General features: G+C 34.1%; 1 protein-coding gene across 12 annotated transcripts in view; it reads left to right on the top strand.

Moving 5' to 3' along the window:
• Positions 1–19,934, top strand: part of BBS9 (Bardet-Biedl syndrome 9) — a 452,171-nt gene that overhangs the window by 114,706 nt on the left and 317,531 nt on the right. For all 12 annotated transcript variants that reach the window (XR_010406428.1, XR_010406427.1, XM_064575077.1 and 9 more), the window contains 3 exons: positions 3,558–3,642; positions 12,372–12,555; positions 13,211–13,340. Coding sequence is in view for 10 of the 12 variants with exons in the window: in XM_064575077.1 (XP_064431147.1) it covers positions 3,558–3,642; positions 12,372–12,555; positions 13,211–13,340 (399 nt within the window). In the remaining 2 variants the exon portion in view is untranslated. The remainder of the gene's footprint in view (positions 1–3,557; positions 3,643–12,371; positions 12,556–13,210; positions 13,341–19,934) is intronic.

Here is a 19,934-nt window from a genome sequence, read left to right as displayed (position 1 = left end):
AGTAGATAAGTGACTTTAAAGAAGTATTTTTAAATTATTTGTAGAGTTTAATTGACAATATTTTATTTATTTATGTATTTATGTATGTATGTATGTATTTATTTATTTAAAGATTTTATTTATTTATTTGACAGAGAGAGACACAGTGAGAGAGGGAACACAAGCAGGGAGGGTGGGGGAGGGAGAAGTAGGCTTCCCGCCAGGCAGGGAGCCCATGTGGGGCTCGATCCCAGGACCCTGGGATCATGACCTGAGCTGAAGGCGACGCTTAACGACTGAGCCACCTAGGCATCCCAATTGACAATATTTTAAAAAGAATATTGTGTTCTTCACCAACCTTAGGCTCTGGCCAAATTGAAATATCTGTTTTCCATATATGTTCAGGGCTTTTCTCTCTCTCCTCTTTTGCTCATACTGTACTCTATCTGAAGTTTTTTCTTTCTTCTCTGTTTATGAAAATTATGTCTGGAAGCCTCCCTGCCCCGCTGCTCCTCTTCCTGACCTAGCCATAAGTAGCACCTCCTCCTTCTTAATTTCACGGAGTAGTTTTTTTGCTCTTTCCTCAAGTACTAGTCACACTTTAACTGGTATTACGTATTTGCTTGTTTTTCTCCTTGACAGGGCTAACTGCTCCTTGATGGCAGGGATTTTGTATCTCCTGAAATGCCTAGCATTGTACCTTGCTAAAGGGAGATGTTTAACAAGAACTTGATGAAAGAGTGAAAAGTTTGTAAGGAAAGCTATTTTGTTACTGGCATGTTTCAATGAAAAGGACTCTTCCTGGCATAACTAAGAATGTTTTAGCTTTACTTGTAATGAACATAGTAATGCTCTGTATCTGGAGCTTCCATTTCTAGTAGAGTTCTCTGGGTAAATACCAAGTTTCCAAGATCTCCTGGTACCTTTGCGGTGACAACTATGTTTCATTTGAAAATAATTGATTTTGGAGGGTTTAGTTTTGTGCTCTGTGACACCTCAATCCATATTTTAGTTACTTGGTGCTGTTTTTACGATGTGATATGGAAGAGCACTAAATTATATGGCTGAGTTTGTCATGGGGTTCCACAGGACCTGTTAAGCATTTGTGGCTATTGGGTCAAAAAGTGCTACCATTCACCTGGACTTGCTGTATTTGTGCTTAGTGCCTTTCTGTTGAGAAACACATATGATACACTCTTGTGAAATCTTATTACACTGGGCCTGATTATTCTTTCAGCAGTGTCAATGAGGGACTTTTATTCTTTAGCTTATATCACTGAACATTTGAGTGGTAAGAAAAAAAAAAACTCAAATATTTTCTTTATTTCAGAATTTCCAAGTCTGCCTGGAATTGTTTGGTTTTGGAAATAGGTTTCCATGTACATTATTGGTCACAGTAAAGAGGACTTAAGGGAGAACTATAAAATAGATGCTATTGTAAGTTTGTCATCATCTAAATTTACTGTCAGTTACATTTAGTAATAAAATACTCCTCTGAGTTGTCTTCCAGGAAGAGCAACCGTCTGGGTTTGGAAATCAGGAGTCAATTTTGGCTGTGTCTCTGCCTGCTGTTTTGATGTTAATGAGGCCACTTCAGGGGCTCACTTATTCCTGGATGATATAATAATGCTTTGTAGTTCTGTAAGAAGCTTCAGACAGCTCAAAAGTTTGGATTTTTACAACAATCTCATTAATATCCATATCATCCTCTAGTAGGTTGGTGTGTGCAGGAAATGAACCTCCTATGTAATTAATTGCCTGAGGTTGGATCCATAGCAGGCCCAGCTCTGGGGCTGATGTTTTAGTCACCAGTGCATACAATTTCTGTTACTGTGTACTGGGAAGAGTAAAATAATCCTATCTGAAGCTTGGAATGTGAGGTCTAATTATTTGGCACTGTTGGAGACAGAGGGATTTTGTAGGTCAGTCTCAAATGGTATGGAGACATTTGCTACAGCTGCCCATGGAATTTCTTAGCATGGTTTTACAAGGCTGAGATCTTCACCCTCCTTCCTTTTTTGTCTCGTTTCCCATGACTCATTCCTCCCTGCCATGCATCTCTCCTAAACTCCTGTCATGGCCTTTCATGTCTTTTTTTACTACTTGCCTTTTCATGTGCTGTTGGCCTTGCCATAATGCCTTTACCTCTTTACCAGCATGATGAGTGTTCACTCATTCTTTAAAACCTGGCTTTCTCCTCCTGAACCTATACTAAAACATGTATCTCCATCTCAATTACTTGTTTCTGCCACCATGTTCCCCAGGAACCATGTGCATACCTCCTATTATTAGCACAGAGCACTCTTAGATATATTAGATGTATTAGATCGCTACTATATGTTTATTGAATTGATGAAATTCATATACATTCAGCTTCCATTTTAACCGTAAGACTGATTTTCGTGAATACCTTGCTAAGTCTATCTTAATTCTTAGTCATTTTGCATCCAACTGCAATTAAAGGCATTTTTTTTTTTTTACCAAGTATTCCTGATTGAGATAGTTTTAAGAGTTGGTATATGACATTTGAATACCAGTGTACATTTTAATGCTTATTTAGGTATTCCACATTGCTTTTATTCATTCAGGTCATTGATTTTTACACTTTCAGATATCTTTCTCTTAGACAATATGAGATGTCCAAATATATCTACTGATTTTCCTTTTAGCTATGGAAGAACAATGCAAGAGTTTTGATTCAATAGGAAAGAAAGGAATTTATGAGTCTGAAGTTTCTTCATTCAGAGTAGGATTATTACTTTAACAATATATCATTAATTAATGGGAAATAAGAGAATTTAAATTTTATTGGCTAAGTTAATCATTTCAGGATTGAATGATATTTGTGAATTGTTTTAAAGAATGATTTAAGCTAAAGGTTACTAATGAAATAAAAGCTATCAAACACTTATAGAAAGTCATAATGTACATAATGCACCTTATTGAGAACTTATTACATACCAGATAAACTACTAGGTGATTGATCTCTATTTATATGTAAATCTGTGTCTGTCTGTTTGTTGATCTATTGGGCACCTAATAGACCAATAGGCATTACATTATTTTTAAATTCTTTTAACCATGTTTGAGGTAGAGATTATTATTCCCATGTTGTAGGTGGGAAAGATAAGACACAGTGATTAGTTTGCCAACTAGTAAGTGGTTTATCTGGGGACTAAACTGGTCTTCTGGGTGTCATAGAATATCTGTTAACAATTTCTACTACATCTGGCTGCTTTGCATTATTTATGTTTTTTTCTATGTGGTGTTTTGGTGCTGGATCTTTCTTGAATATTGTTGTTTGTCATATAAAATTCTAATGGAAATGCTTTGATAGTAGGCAGAGCTATTTTCCCAATATGGAATTTTGGGACATGGTTATAATTTCTTTATCATGACAGTTTTACATAGTTTCATGTCACAGTGTCATTCAATAAGAATTCAGTCTTAAATTTTACAGTTTTTAAAACCAAGAAAAATGTAATTCATAAGTTTATAGTTATGTGATTTTAAAGTTTAAAGTAGTTTATACTTTTTAACTATAAAATCACTTATAATTATTCATATCTTTCAAACAGGTACCAAGTACTTGCTTTTGCAACGGATGCAGATAAAAGACAGGAGACTGAACAACAAAAACTTGGTTCTGGGAAAAGACTTGTTGTAAGGCCTTTTTTAATATATAAGAATTTCAGTAATGTCATATTTAACCACCAATTTTTTTTTCCAGAATAAAAATTCCTGGGAAGAAAGTTTTAAAAGATATTTATTTTAGCTATTTTTCTTTTCTATGTTATGATTCTATCAGTGGGCAAAAATTTAGTTGGCTATTATTGAGCAATGGAGACACATGTCTGGTCCTGTTATAATTTATTAGATCATAGAGTTGCACCACTAGAATTATAAATGTGCAGATGAGGTCACTTTTAACTGAAGTGATTATAAGACAACATAGCAAAAAGAAAAAATTAAAAAAGAAAAACCTTTAATAAGCAAAAATACTGTTACGAGTAGGCATGTGGTTAAATATATAAGCAAAAGATAAAAATTCATAGCCCACAAAGATAAAATTGGCTCAAAGACAAAGTTGGAAGTTTGGTAATTTGAAAAGTAGTTTGAAGAAAAATTGTAAATGATAAATTCTCTGTTTAATGAAAATTAGGAAATAGATTATGGTTGTGAACTCTTTATCCTGAGAACCTCCATAGACAAGAAAAAACAGAAGGAATTGAAGATTATAATGGAAATAGTAAAGTGTATTTGAGATGGACACATACTTAAGAAACCATATGAGGAAATAATGTGGAATTTAGAATACCAAGGAAGGAAGAATATTAGAGAAAACCAATTTTTTTTTTTTAAAGATTTTATTTATTTTTTGACAGAGAGAGACACAGCGAGAGAGGGAACACAAGCAGGGGGAGTGGGAGAGGGAGAAGCAGGCTTCCCGCAGAGCAGGGAGCCCGATGCGGGGCTCGATCCCAGGACCCTGGGATCATGACCTGAGCCGAAGGCAGGCGCTTAATGACTGAGCCACCCAGGCACCCCAAGAAAACCAATTTTTTGTATTAGGATATAGAAATTAAGGTAGGAAGGAAGGCTAACTTGAAAAGAGCCAAGAATGAGATGAAAACATATTTTCTTAATAATAGTAAAAATTGAAAGAGTGCAACAAATACAAATATGACATACTTTTTCACGGAATTTGGAGGCACCATACTGATAATGGTTAAAGCATAGACTTGGAGGTCAGACTTTTTTTTAGGGTTTATTTATTTTCGAGAGAGAGAAAGAGAGAGCACTCGTGAGTAGGGGGCGGGGCAGAGGGAGAAAATCCTCAAGCAGACTCTCCGCCAACTGCAGAGCCGATGAGGGGCTGGGGCTCGATCTCACAACTCATGACATCACGACGTGAGCTGAAACCAAGAGTCGGATGCTTAAGCAACTAAGCCACCCAGGTGCTCCTTGGAGTCAGATCTTGAGAGCTATACTTATTACTAATTTTGAGCAAGTTTGAGCAAGTTTGTTGACCTTGCTAAATCTCAGTTTTCTCAGTTGCAAAATGGTGATAATATCTATTTTACAATGTTGCCATTAGAAATATATATATACACATATATATATTTATTTATTTATAGCACTTAGCAAAATGTCTAGATGATGAAGATAATGTTGATAATGGTAGTCAAATTGTCCTTGACCTCCTCCTCAATAGTGGTTTTCTTCCATTTGTCCCTTATATTCTGCACTCCAGCCACATGGGCTTCTCATTGTTCCAGATTTTCCATGGCTGTTCTTGATTCAAGGCTTCTGCACATATTTTTTATTTAGTCTGGAATACCCTTTACTTATTAATTGTAAATGTTTATTGATACTACTCTGTACCTTACACTGAGGATGTATTCTGAAGACAGTTACAGTTGAGTGATTTTCCCATTCTCCTTTAATTAATTAGTCGAGTAAGAAATAACAGTAAAACTTCCTTTCGTTACACCACAGTCACTTGGTAGGACTCTGATGCCATGGAACATTAAGTCTATTGCAGAGAAACAAAATTTATCCAGGGGAATGCTTTTAATAAGGTAGTTGTGGGAAAGCAGTTAAAAGCTGCCTGTGTTACTCAGAGTTACCTCTTAACTATTTGTTGATTTCTAATTTAATTCTTTTGTGGTCAGGGAAATACTTTGTATGACTCTGAATTCTTTCAGATTTATTGAGATTTTTATGGCCTAGAATATGGTCTATCTTGGTAAATCTTCACTGAGCACCTGAAAAGAATGTCCATTTTTTTTTTAGCTGTTCTTGGGTGTCCTGTAAATGTCAGTTAGATTGGATGATAGCATTGTTCAGATCTTCTATGTCCTTATTAGTTTTTTTTTTTTTTACTAATTTCTGTCATTTATTCAGGGAGGGGTATTGAAATCTGACTGTGGATTGTCTGTTTCTCCTTGAAATTTTGTCGGTTTTTTGCTTCATGTATTTTGAAATTCTTTTATTAGGTACATAAACATTTAAGATTGTTATGTCTTATAATGAACATATACCCTTTTCATTATCAAGTAACCCTTTTTATCTTTTTGCTCTGGTAACATTCTTCTTTTGATGAGTGTTACTCTGATATATCTGTTTCCATCTTTTCACTTTTATCCAATTTGTGTCTTTGTAGTGAAAATGCATTTCTTGTAAGCAGCACATAGTTGGGTCTTGCTTTTTTGTTTATTACAATATGCTCTGCCTTCTAATTTGTTTTTTAGACCATTCACATTTCATGTAATTATTAGTATGGATAGGTTTAAATTTGTCATGTGGCCATTTGATTTCTGTTTGTCCCATCTGTTTTTTGTTTCCATTTTCTTGTTTTTCTGCTTTCTTTTAGAGTTATTCAGTATTTTGCATGATCCATTTTATCTTTGTTGGCTTATTAGTCGTAACTCTTTGTTTTGTCATTTTAGGAGTTCTTTTAGAGTTTACAGTATTTAACTTATCATGATCTACTCTCAGTGATATACCATTTCACATGTAAGGACCATACTTCTGTTTCTTAGCCTTTGTGTTATTGTCATATGCTATATTTTTACATACACTATAAACTCCATATTACATTGTTACCATTTTTGTTTAAATGGTCAGTATCTTTTAATGTGATTTAAATGATAAGAAAAATATATATTTACCCATATAGTTACCATTTCTGGTACTTTTCATTAATTTGTGTAAACTGTATTTCCATCTGGTGTCATTTTTCTTCCTCCTGAAGGACTTGCTATCACATTTCTTTCAGTGCGAGTCCACTGGTGATGAATTCTTTCAGTTTTTCTATGTCTCCAAGATTTTTTTTGCCTTTGTGTTTGAAAATATATTCTTTGGGTATAAGGTTTTAGTTTGACAGATTTTTTTCCCTCCCTGGCATTTTAAGAGGTTGCTCCACTCTCTTCTTGCTCCCATTGTTTCTCATGAGAAATCTGCCTACATTCTTATCTTTGTTCCTCTCTTCATAGTATCTTTTTTCCTCTGGCTGCTGTTCTGATTTTCTCTTATCACTTTTTTTAAGCAATTAGACTATGATGTGGCTTTGTGTAGTTTTCTTTATTTTGTGCTTAGAATTTGTTGAGCTTCTTGCATCTGTGAATTTATAGTTTTCATGAAAATTAGAAAATTTTTGACTCTTAATTCTTCAAACTTTTTTTTTTTTTTAATGTTCCATCTTTCTTCTCTCCTCTGGGGACTCTAGTTACGCATACATTAGCCTACTTAAAGTTATCTCACAGCTCACAGATTTTATTTTCATTAAAAACATTTTTTTTCTATTTTGTTTTGCTGTGTTTTCAAGATTACTAATCTTTTTTCTGTAATGTCTAATCTGGTGTTAATTCTCATGGTTTTCATCTTTACAAGTTCAATTTGGTTTCTTTTTCTGTTATATCTTCTATGTCTCTACATAACTTTTTGAAGATATAGAATACACTGATAAAATTTGTTTTAATGTCCTTGTTTTCTAACACTTGCATCAGTTTTGAGTCTAGTTTCAGTTGACTTATTTATCTCTTCTTTGCGAATCATATTTTCTTGTTTCTTTACATGTCTGCTGATTTTTTATTAGATGCCAGATATAGTCATTTTACTTTTGGGTGCCAGATATTTTTGTATTCCTATAACTGTTCTTGAGCTTAGGCCTGGGATGTAGTTATGGTACTTGGGCAGCTTGATCCTTTTGGATTGTTAGCTAGGACCAGAGCAGCACTCATCCTGAGGCTGCTTATTCCCCACTCCTGAGATAAGACCCTTCTGAGTGCTCTACTCAGCTTCCTTGGAATTATGAGGTGTTCTAATCTGCTGGCTGGTACAGGCTGTATTCCAGGTGGTATGAATGCTGGGCACTGTTACCTCTAATCCTTTTGGGTGGTTCTTTCCCTGGCTTTGGGTCGTTTCTTTACATGAATGTGCTGATAAGTACTCAGATGAATATTTGAGAGGATTCCTTACAGATGTCAAAGTTCTGTCCCTGTGCTGCTCTCTCCCTTTTGGCATGCTGTCTGTGCTCATCTGCTTTGCTTTCTCTGAACTCCCAGTGTTCATTTCCTCAATTCAGGGAGTTTGCTGGGCCTTGCCTTGGTTCCTCCTCCTGGGGCCATGGCCTGAAAACTGTCCCACGGATAGAGCAGTCAAACCACTCACCTCATTTGTTTTGTTCTCAAGGGATTGCTGTCCTTTGTTGTCTGATATTCAGTGCCTTGTAAACTGTTGTTTCATATGTTTTGTCCACGTTGTATTGTTTCAGGTGGGATGGTAAAGTCTTTCCTATTACTCTGTCTTGGCTGGAAGTGGAAGAATTTTAAAATTATTATTCTTAGTAAACTTCTGTGTTTTTTGAGACACATTAATTTAGAATGTGGTATATTTCCCTAAGGGGAGGTCACAGAGAGTGGTACTCAGTGCCTAGTGAATTAAAAGCGTTTACTGGCTGGATCTCAGCCTGCAGCATCAGAAACTTGGTTTGCTTATCCATTCTGAATGAATTGTCAGGGACATATCAGCCCAAGTTATAGACAGTGATCTTTCTTTCTTTGAGATGGAGAGAAGGGGGGAGGGGCAAAAGGAGAGGGAGAGAGAGAATCTTAAGTAGGCTCCAGTCCCAGCATGGAGCCTGATGTAAGGCTCCATCTCATGACTCTGAGATCATGACCTGGGCCGAAATCAGAAGTCGGAAACTTAACCGACTGAGCCACCCAGGCGCCCTAACGGTGATATTTAATGCTAGAATGATGGCCTATTAAAATGTAAGGAGAAATGTGACTCATGGGACTGACATTTATGTTTTGTGTACCATGGAATCTTTTCATATAGGTCAGCTACACTTGAACTTAATGGTAATTGAATAATTTCTTTTTTTTTTTTTTTTAAAGATTTTATTTATTTATTTGGCAGAGAGAGACACAGCGAGAGAGGGAACACAAGCAGGGGGAACGGGAGAGGGAGAAGCAGGCTTCCCGCAGAGCAGGGAGCCCGATGCGGGGCTTGATCCCAGGACTCTGGGATCATGACCTGAGCCAAAGGCAGACGCTTAACGACTGAGCCACCCAGGCGCCCCAATTGAATAATTTCTTAGTGTTGAATCCTGATTCAGATTAAGATAATCGATCATTCACCTATATTCACTATGCTGTCTTCCTCCTTCAGGTTGTTTTTATATACACACCAATAATATTTGTTCTTCCCCCTGTCCAGCCGCATTTGGATTTCATACCTTCTTCAGATATTTTAATACCTGAAGTAGATAAATACCTAAGTCATATCTTGATGGTCAGAAATTTGTATCTTTAGTGTGAGTTTTCATATCTCTTCTTTGATCCATTATTTGTTGATTAGAGCCTAACTTTGAGGGCAGTCTTATTTCCTCTTTGTCCCGATGCTTTTGTGGAGCCATCTCACTATCATTGCTGTCTGAATACAGTATATGTCTGTATATGTCAGCCCATGTCTTTCCTCTTTTCTGTTTTTTTTTTTTAATTTAAAAATATTGATTGGGGGCTGAATTCTGAGAAGCATGTTCATTACATTCATTCCCTCCTTGTTTTTATTTTTATTTTTTCTTCTTTTTTTTTCCTTCCTTCCTTGTTTTAAGAAGCATTTCTTAAACACTGACCATGTTCCAGAGATACGGAGTTACCCTCGAGTAGCTCTTGAGGCATAGAGGATCCTGTCTGTATTCCTGGGACAGCTTGATGACTGCTCTTTATATACATATTGATACATTTTTAAATTGTCTTTATATTAAAATATTATAGTTACAACAATATTGGTTAGGTTTTAGTGATTATTAAATTTGATTTGCAAAGTAAACACAATATGGAAATTTCTCTTAGGGAAATTCTTCAGTGAAGCAGGTAACTTCTTTATGTGTATATATGTATTTTTTGAACAAGTCATGATCCTTCCTTTTCTGTCTTAAGATCTTTGTATAGGTGGTTCACTTTGCATAGGGCATTCTCTCAACCAATTCGCTACCTGCCTTTCCCCCCCCCCTCCAGGTTTATGGAGGTATAATTGACAAATAAAAATTGTATAAACTTATGGTAAACTACATCTATTGATATATAAATACATTGTGCAATGATTACCATAATTAAGCTGATTAACAAATCTATCACCTCACATAGTTACCTTTTTTTATGTTAACATTTAAGATCTATCTTAACAAATTTCAAGTATATGTACTATACAGTACAGTATTATAACTATAGTCACCAGACTGTACATCAAGTCTCCAGAATTTATTAATTCTGTGTAACTGAAACTTCTTACCCATTGGCCAGCATCTTCTCATTTCCATCTTCCCCCAGACCCTGGCAACCACCATCCCACTCTCTGCTTATATATGTTTACCTTTTTTAGATCCCACATATAAGTGAGATCATGCAGTGTTTGTTTTTCTGTGCCTGGCTTATTTCACTTAGTTAGCATAATGCCCTCCACGTTCATCCATGTTGTCACAAATGGCAGGATTTCCTTCTTTTTAAAGGCTGAATAATATTCCATTATATTATACACATTATATAGTATATATATTCTATATAATATCTCATTTTTCTTTATTCATTTATCCATCAATGGACATTTCAGTTGATTCCATATCTTGGCTATTGCAAATAATGCTGCAGTGAACATGGGAATGTAGATATCTCTTTGATATCCTGTTTTCACTTCCTTTGAATATATGCCCAGAAGTATGATTGCTGGATCATATGGTCATTCTATTTTTTCATTTTTTGAGAAACCTCCCTACCATTTTCCACAGTAGCCGTACTGGTTTGCCTTCCCACCAACAGTTGCATGAGGAGTCCCTTTTCGCTATATCCTTGCCAACACTTATCTCTTGTCTTTTTAATAATAGCCATTCTGGGGCACCTGGGTGGCTCAGTTGGTTAAACGACTGCCTTCGGCTCAGGTCATGATCCTGGAGTCCCGGGATCGAGTCCCGCATCGGGCTCTCTGCTCAGCAAGGGATCTGCTTCTCCCTCTAACCCTCTTCCCTCTCGTGCTCTCTCTCTCAAATAAATAAATAAAATCTTAAAAAAAAAATAATAGCCATTCTAACAGGTGTGAGGTGATATGTCATTGTGGTTTTGATTTGCATTTCCCTGATGATTTAGTGATGTTGAGCATTTTTTCATATACCCGTTGGCCATTTGTATATCTTTTGAGAAATATCTTTTAATTCTTTTGCTTATTTTTAAATCAGGCAATTTTCTTGCTATTGAGTTGTCTAGCTCCTTATGTATGTTTAGTATTAACCCCTTATTGGGTAGATGGTTTGCAAGATTTTCTCCCATCCCTAGATTTTCTCTTTACTCTGTTAATTGTTTCCTTTGCTGTGCAGGAACTTCTTAGTTTGATGCAACCCCTTTTGTCTATTTTTACTGTTGTTGCCTGTGCTTTTGAGGTCATATCTGAAAAATCATTGCCCAAACCAATGACAAAAAGCTTTTCCTTATTTTTTTTTCTAATAGTTTTACAGATTTAGGTCTTTTGTTTAAGTCTTTAACCAATTCTGAGTTGACTTTTGGATATGATATGAGATAGGGGTCCAATTTCACTCCTCTGCATGTGGATATTAAGTTTTCCCATCACCATTTGTTAAAGAGACTGTCTTTATTGTATGTTCTTGATACTTTTGTTGAGGATCAATTGACTGTAAATGCATTTATTTCTTGGCTCTTTTCTATTCCATTGGTCTAGGTTGCTTTTTGTTTGTTTGTTTTTGTTTTTTAATGCCAGCAGTGTGCTGTTTTGCTACGTATAGCTTTATAGTGTACTTAAAATCATGTAATTTGATGCTTCCAGCTTTGTTCTTTTTGCTCGATTGGTTTGGCTATTTGGAGTCTTTTGTGGTTCCGTATGAATTTTAGGATTTTTGTTATATTTCTGTGAAAAATGCCATTGGAACTTTGATAGGAATTTGAATCTGTAGATCACTTTGGGTGAATGGTCATTTTAATAATAGTAATTCTTCTAATTGATGTACCCGGCATATCTTTCCATTTATTAGTGTTTTTCAGTTTCTTTATCAACATTTTATAGTTTTATTGTACAGGTCTTATACCTCCTTGGTTAAATTTATATGAGTATTCTTTTTTCCTGCCCCATTTCCCAAATTTATGAGTAATTTTGAACCACTGAAGAACTTATATCATCTGGTAAAAGATGGCACAAAATCTACTAGAGTGTATAAAATATCAGAAATATGGTCATTGCAAAAAAAAAAAATAGTGAATGAAGACAGCCAATCTTTATGTCTGCTTTGTTGTAAAACAGTTTTTTAATTGTATTGATATGAAAGTGACTGAAATGCTTTGTTTTTAGCAACTAAATTGATTTTAGGTTTTCCTTTGTAGGTGGATTGGACTCTAAATATTGGAGAGCAAGCACTTGATATATGTATTGTCTCTTTTAATCAGTCAGCATCTTCTGTTTTTGTTCTTGGTGAAAGAAACTTTTTTTGCCTTAAGGATAATGGACAGATTCGATTCATGAAGAAACTTGATTGTAGCCCAAGTTGTTTTCTCCCGTATTGCTCAGGTGTGTAGAAGGATTTTTCTTTTATCTTTTCCATATGTCAAGGCTATGTTATATACATCAGGAAAAGCCAAATTCACACGCATATATTTTAAACATCTAAGAAAATAGTTTTATATAGAACATGTAATGGAAATTTTAACTTTTAAAGTTTGAATACACATTTGATATAAAGCACACATTTGGTTTTGTCAGTCATTTTACTTTGCATAGAATGTCTTGGAGAATTGGCCTCAGGTATACATTTATGCTTTCCAAAAAGTGGCAGTTCAAGATGTTTGCAAAAGAACACCAGATTCTTTTATAAGCAGAAAGGAGCATAGTAATGCCTAATGGAATGACTTATCTGTAGCCAGTGCCCAGTAAAAACCATTAGCTCATTGTGTTAAATATTAATGAAATTCATGCTTTCTTGATAAAATGCAAAAATGTTGGCTGCCATCTACTTATAGTTCCCAAGTCTGTAAAATTATTTTTTTAATTTTTGATATTGGTGCTTGAAGTTGAAAAATACTATTTTATTACTTAAAATAAATACCTTATTTATGCTTTTCCATTAAGACATTAGAATTAGTTTGTATCATAAATCCCTTAAAAGTGATATACTATTGCAAATAACTGTTTTCTTATTATCCTCTTTTCTATATTCAACATACAGTTTCTGAAGGAACAACAAATACTTTGATTGGAAACCATAATAACATGTTGCATATTTATCAGGATGTGACACTGAAGTGGGCTACTCAGCTTCCCCATATTCCTGTAGCAGTAAGAGTGGGCTGTTTACAGTAAGTGATTTAACTTTTTTTTAGGATCTTAGTCTAGGAATTCTGTAGAAGTTTTATGAAACAATAGCAAGTGATTTTACTAGGAATGACAGGTGACATTGTAGTCTGAATGTCAACAATGGAAATAATTTAAAATATAACTTTTATTGGAAAAGGATATAAAAAGGCCTTACTTAGGCTTCATCAATCATTTTTATTTTATTTTAATTCTCAGATAGTTAAGATAAAGTGTTATATTAGTTTCAGGTGAACAATATATTGATTCAACAATTCCATACATCACCCAGTGCTCATCATGACAAGTGCACTCCTTAATCCCCTCAATCATTTTTATTTAGTATCTCTAGTGAGATATCTTTTGTAAATTAAAGATTTAAAGAAAATGGCTTACCTGGTAGATTATTTTTTTTTAAAATAGGAAAGGATTTCTTCAAGCATTTGATGGGTTCCATTTAGAGATCAGTTACTATTAGACTGAGACTATTACACATCAAAACTTGTTTCAGGCCTTATTATGTCAAGTGGTGCAGAATTGCTAATGATTATGTATTTAAGACAGTTCAGATTTTAAAAAGGACCAATTTGCTTTTAAAATGAAAGATAAAATCCATACCTTAAATTTACAAAATTTATCAAAAATAAGAGAAATGAGACATAACTGTGTAATTTTTCTTGGTTGTCAGTATAGAAGGCAAGATCCTGACTAACCTTTAGCATCTCAGATTATGTTTAGGAATTGAAAATCCCAGTAAATATGTAGAAACACAACTTTCTTTTTTTTAAAAAAGAATTTATTTTTAAATAATCGCTACACTCAATGCGGGGCTTGAACTCACAGCCCTGAGACCAAGAGTCGCACGCTCCATTGACTGAGCTAGCCAGATCCCCCTAGAAACTCAACTTTCTCTAAAGCTTTATAGATTCCCTAGATCTAGTCAGTTCTGCTTATTTAGATAATTTTATTGAAATTTAAAAACCAAATGTAGAATTCTTCAGTGGCACCTGTAGTATCTGATCAGTATGACTAATTCTCCCAAATTAAGAGATTGGATGTGTAATATTGTTGAAGCTCAATGAAGGGTATTCATATTTGCATTAATGGTTAATCTGAAGCCTGAATATTGGAAAAATGGAAACACCATTTTGAAAACATTGACTATTTTAAAAAGAAGTTTTCTCATGTTTTATGAGAAAATACCATCATATAATTGCTATGCACTTAACATAAATTATAGTTATTTTGTATCTGAAGAAAAATATAAAATTTTAAGATTGGCTTTTACAACATCTACCAGATAGTCTTTTAAGTTCAACCAAACACTTAGATTCACCAGACATTTTAAATCAGATTTACTTAGAAGGATTTAGAACAGGAAAAACATCTTGCCAGCAGGGCAATGTCAAGTATTTCTCTTCTGGGAGAGTAATTCTTGCAGTAGTCCATATATCCATCCAAGAGCTCTTCTCTTTGGCCTCCCAAGTGACAACTCAGGTGTAAGAAGACAGATCCACACTGATGGGTATGTGGCTCATCTTGGCTTATAGGTTTAAATACTAAAAGCTCATTGTGGTTTTTGTGTGTATGTGGGGCAGAGGAGAGTGATAGATAGAAAGATCTTATTGAGACCATTTAGTTGAAATGCTTATTTTACATTTCAAGAGTCAACTGTACTCAGAGAAGCTCAAAGATACAGTTTCTGAGCAGATATTTATGGTTAATTTATGGTTTCAGTTCAGATGCATCTTATGAGTTAAGGGTCCAGAAATAACTGAAATTGTTAGGAGTAAAAAACCACATTTCCATGTAGTGTGAATCAAGATGCTTATATTCAGAAGTAGTCTGTCACCTCTGAACTTGGGTATTTGTAAGTGAAACTTCTATTTCTTCTCATAGCTTTTTCAACATCATAATTATAAACAAATGTAAATATTGCCATTAATGATTTCCACAGTTTATTAATATATAACAACAGCTTTTAATTATTCATTGGAAAATTTTTCTTATTTTTATGTACTTTAGCATATATAAGTATAGAGTTAGACTGAAAGAATTTCATTGTAATTTGTATTAGAATTTTAAAAGTGATTATTATTGACTTAGCTATAGTGTATTTATGTTTAGAAGTTATCATTTGAAATTAGAAGCAGTGAAATAATTTTGCTTCTGCTTTTTATTACCTTTAGAGTTAAACTTTTTTGGTTGAACTTCCTTGGCTGAATGTGTTTATTTGTAGAGGAAATTGCTGCTATTTTAATATGTTTCTTTTCAGTGAATAAGAAATACTGGATTTGGATCAAGTTGATGCAATTATACTTAATAACAGCATTTTGCTCAGAAACTAAGATGCTTTATTTCCTCCCACTCCCATTTACTTGGCAGTCCAAATCCTTTACCTTGTTTATTGTAAACCAATTCTAAATCTGTCTGTGTTTCCTTCTTTCTTTTCAGGGTAAACGGCATTCTTGATTAGAGAGATTTTTTTTTTTTTTAGTTTAATTATTTTAATTTTTTGTGTTAAACTATGGGAATGTGATATAAGTGTATAGTTTGTAGTTTAAAGAATAAGAAGAGCACGAATGTGATAATATTCTTTAAAATCTCAGCTATTATTGTTTTCCTCTAATTGCACGAAGTAGCTGTGGAAGCCTGGCCAGTGTCTTAGCTCTGCTGTGGTCAGTTTCCCAAACGGCAAATAAAGATCATCATTTCTCCGTAATGTTATTCTCTCTAGAGATATGAAATATACCTCAAAGTGGAAGTCTATTTGAATGGATGTTCAAAGTGATGAGAACCTTTCCATACTTCAGCTGGCAACCACAGCCATTGTGCTTTAAAATCTTAACTGCAGCTCGTTTTTTAGGATAAACAATTTGGTCTGGTACTTCAGTGTTTTTCTTCCTAGGCTATATCTACTATAGTAACTTACTATAACCGTCAGTATTTAACCATTTCATTCTTTAACATTCTTCGATGTAGTGTTCTTGACCAGAATGTTTTCCTCATTTCTTCTTTGGATTTTCCAATTTCTTTTATCTTCTAGTCCTAACTCAAGTCACATAAATAAGTCTTCCCTCTCTCCTCTGGTCTCCTCTTTCTCTGAATTTCTATATTTATCTTCTGTTGGTGACTGCTGTTTGATTTTTCTAACTCCTCAACTCAATCATACTCTCCTTTAATGTTAGGGACCTTTCTACTTTTGCATATTACACTGAATAATCAGCCAGAAAGCTGAATATATGGTATATGCTTGGTAAATATGTAAAAATAATTGTGATCTCTGCATGTCAGGGGGAGGAATGGTGAAAAGATCTTCTAAGAGCTTTCAGTTGAAATACCTTTTTAAAAGTATGGAACAATTGAGAGTCATAGATGGAAGGCTATTATTTCTTTGAAGACAAACTTATTAGGAGAATTTTCAAATTTTAGAGTGATTTGTTTTTTTTAAGTTTAACTTTTGCTGTTAATTTGTCATTTCTTTTTTTGTGTGCTTTTGGAAAGGGAACATGGACCTAAATATACACTTTTTCCTATGCTGTATTTTTAAGGATTTCCTTTGTGGCTTAATGGTACACATAAAATTTGTAAATATTCCTGGAATTAAGGTAGAGCATAAATTATGATTTTAGAATTTCTGCATTCTTTTTGGTATATTCCCCTATTAATCTGTTGTAGCTCAGGAGTGGAATGTTAGTCTTTCATTAGTATATTTTTTCTGTCATTTTTTTGTTGAATAGCTAAGCATTTTGGTTTATATAGTCTAGTTCTGTATATTCAGCTTATGTCTATGATATTTTACTTTTTTGGTGAGTTTACAAAATTTATCAATATAAAATTACCCTTTTTTGTCTTCTCATTTAATGTTTCTTTGTTTGCTTTTGTTTTGTTTTATTTGCTTTGAATTCAGTTTGCTGTTGTCTCTACTTTTTTTAATCTGTAATTTTATTTTGTTTTGTTTTTTTTTTTAAAGATTTTATTTATTTATTTGACAGAGGGAGAGAGCACAAGCAGGCAAAGAGGCAGGAGAGGGAGAGGGAGAAACAGGCTTTCTGCTGAGCCGGGAGCCCGATGTGGGACTTGATCCCAGGACCCTGGGATCATGACCTGAGCCAAAGGCAGACTTAAAACTGAGCCCTCAGGCACCCTGTAATTTTATTTTGGATGCATCGCTTGTAAACAGAAAATTTGATTGGATTTTTAAACTCATTTTGAAGATCATTTCCCTTTAATCTACCCATTTACAATTGTTATAATCTATATATTTGGTCATTTTTCATCTGTATGATATTCTGTACTTTTAATAGTATTTCCTTTGCTTTCTATCTCTTTGTGAGTTGGGGATTCTCTGTCCTTGGATCTCCCATGTATCGGATGGTACGTACACATACATATCTCTTTTCTTTATTTCTATTAGTATTTACTTTTCAGTTTTGCCATAATCCAAAAATGAAATGAATCTTTCTCCCCGTGATAGGCAAAGGGTTTAATACACTGTTTCTTTCTCCTTTCCTGTTTTCCCACTCCCTGTACCACCTCCACACACAGGCATGGGTGTACACATGAGCTTGTTCTCACACATATCACCCCCCACACCCACACAGCCTTTGTTGCCATTTGTTCTTTGCTACGGTAACATAAGCTATTAACTATAAATTATTATTAAACTATACTAGTCCTTTTTTTTTTTTTTTAAAGATTTTATTTATTATTTGAGACAGAGAGAATGAGAGACAGAGAGCATGAGAGGGAGGAGGGTCAGAGGGAGAAGCAGACTTCCTGCCGAGCAGGGAGCCCGATGCGGGACCCGATCCCGGGACTCCAGGATCATGACCTGAGCCGAAGGCAGTCGCTTAACCAACTGAGCCACCCAGGCGCCCACTAGTCCTTTTTTTGAGAATGTTTTAAAATTTGTATTCACTTTTTATCTAGACCTATACTAATTTTTGTTATTTTTCTATATCTATTAAATGTTGTGAATCTTTTTATATCACAAATTATAATTTTTTAACTTATTAATTTCACTTCCTCTCTTAATAGGCTAATTTAATGTTCCCAGGAATAGTATAGGGTGTTAATATTTTATGGTAAAAATGTATTGTTACATTTTCCCCTCAAATTTTATTGATGTTGCTCCTTTATTTTTTTAAAAATAACTTTTGTGGAAAATTATAATCTTGTGATTTCTATAAAAAGTGTAGAACTACACTATTTAAAACTCAAGCAGTATTTAAAAGTGCAAGTAAGAAAACAAAACACAAAAACTGCCACCAAAGTTATCTCAGTCTTACCATCCAGATTTAACATTTGTTAGCACCTGTTAAAAATGAAACTGATATTTTTGTCTACAGAGATGCAAATTTAGGCATAGAATAAAACTTCCAAAGCAGAAAAATATGTTTTTAGTTTTTATTTTATTTGATTATTACTTTTTTAAGTAAGCTCTATGCCCATTGTGGGACTTGATCAAGAGGTGTGTGCTCTATCGATTGAGCCAGATAGGCGACCCCAGAATAATATGCTTTTGAAATATACATTTATTTTATTATATCCTAACAGACAAATGGAATAGATGAAATGGAAGGAATAAATGAATTTTACGTAAATGTTTATTCACAGCAATTTATTTTAGTTTCTAAAAGACCCTTCTAAACAAGAATAGAAAAGAGGTTAAAGGTTGTTACTTTCAATTTTTCTTGTTTTAAGCATTAAGTTTATGTTGGTAATTTGTTACAACAGATATTTCCAGTTTTTTAAAGCTGCATTTCAGTGTTTGGCAGTGTCTGTTGAGTCTCTGTTATTAAAGATAAGGAAAGCAGCATACTTACACTTTCTTCTTCCTCTCTTTTTGTCAAATTATTATTGTTGGTATCTTATTATCCATTTTGTCAAAGTTTAAAATATTTTCATACATCTTAGTAATCACAGTTTTCACAGTCCTTTCATCCTATCCATATCTAAATGGACTCAAAGCTTACCGCCAGTTTGTTTTATTGTTCCTGAATTGTCTTGATTCACTTCTTGGTTAGTTGAATTTAATCCTCCAATAGTTTTGAGGAAAGCCTCTAAGTCTTCTTGCATTCATGAGAGTTGTTTATTGCTGTTATACTTGAAGGTTTTCTTAGCTTCCCTCAGAATTTTGGACATTCCATTTGGTGTTGACAGTTGCTGTGGAAAGGTCTGAGGCTGACTTAAATTTATTTGTAAAACTTCTTATTGAATGAATTACTTTTTTTTGCCTGTCTGATATCTAATTTAGTTTTTAAATCCTTAAAGAACTATAAAATTAACTAGCATTATTGACAGTTGATTAATTCTGCATCAGTTTGTTCTGGGACAAGGTGAGAATTGATAGATTCAAGTTTTTATTCATTTCAGGAAAATATTCTTCCATTATAGCTTTGAGTATCGGTTCTGCTTTACTAGTTTAGATTTCTTTGTTTTTTATTTAAATTCAGTTAGTCAACTTATAGTATATCATTAGTTTCAGATGTAGTGTTCAATAATTCATCAGTTGCATTTAACACCCAGTAGTTTAGTTTTCTTAATATCATTGTGTTTTTTTTGAAGATTTTATTTATTTATTTATTTGAGAGAGA

Source organism: Mirounga angustirostris, unplaced genomic scaffold (genome assembly GCF_029215605.1).
Source record: "Mirounga angustirostris isolate CCGP_5_RB_7025 unplaced genomic scaffold, mMirAng1.0.hap1 SCAF_12, whole genome shotgun sequence".
Lineage (NCBI taxonomy): Eukaryota > Metazoa > Chordata > Mammalia > Carnivora > Phocidae > Mirounga > Mirounga angustirostris.
The sequence above is the reverse complement of the archived record's forward strand: the minus strand, read 5'-3'. Positions and strand labels throughout refer to the sequence as shown.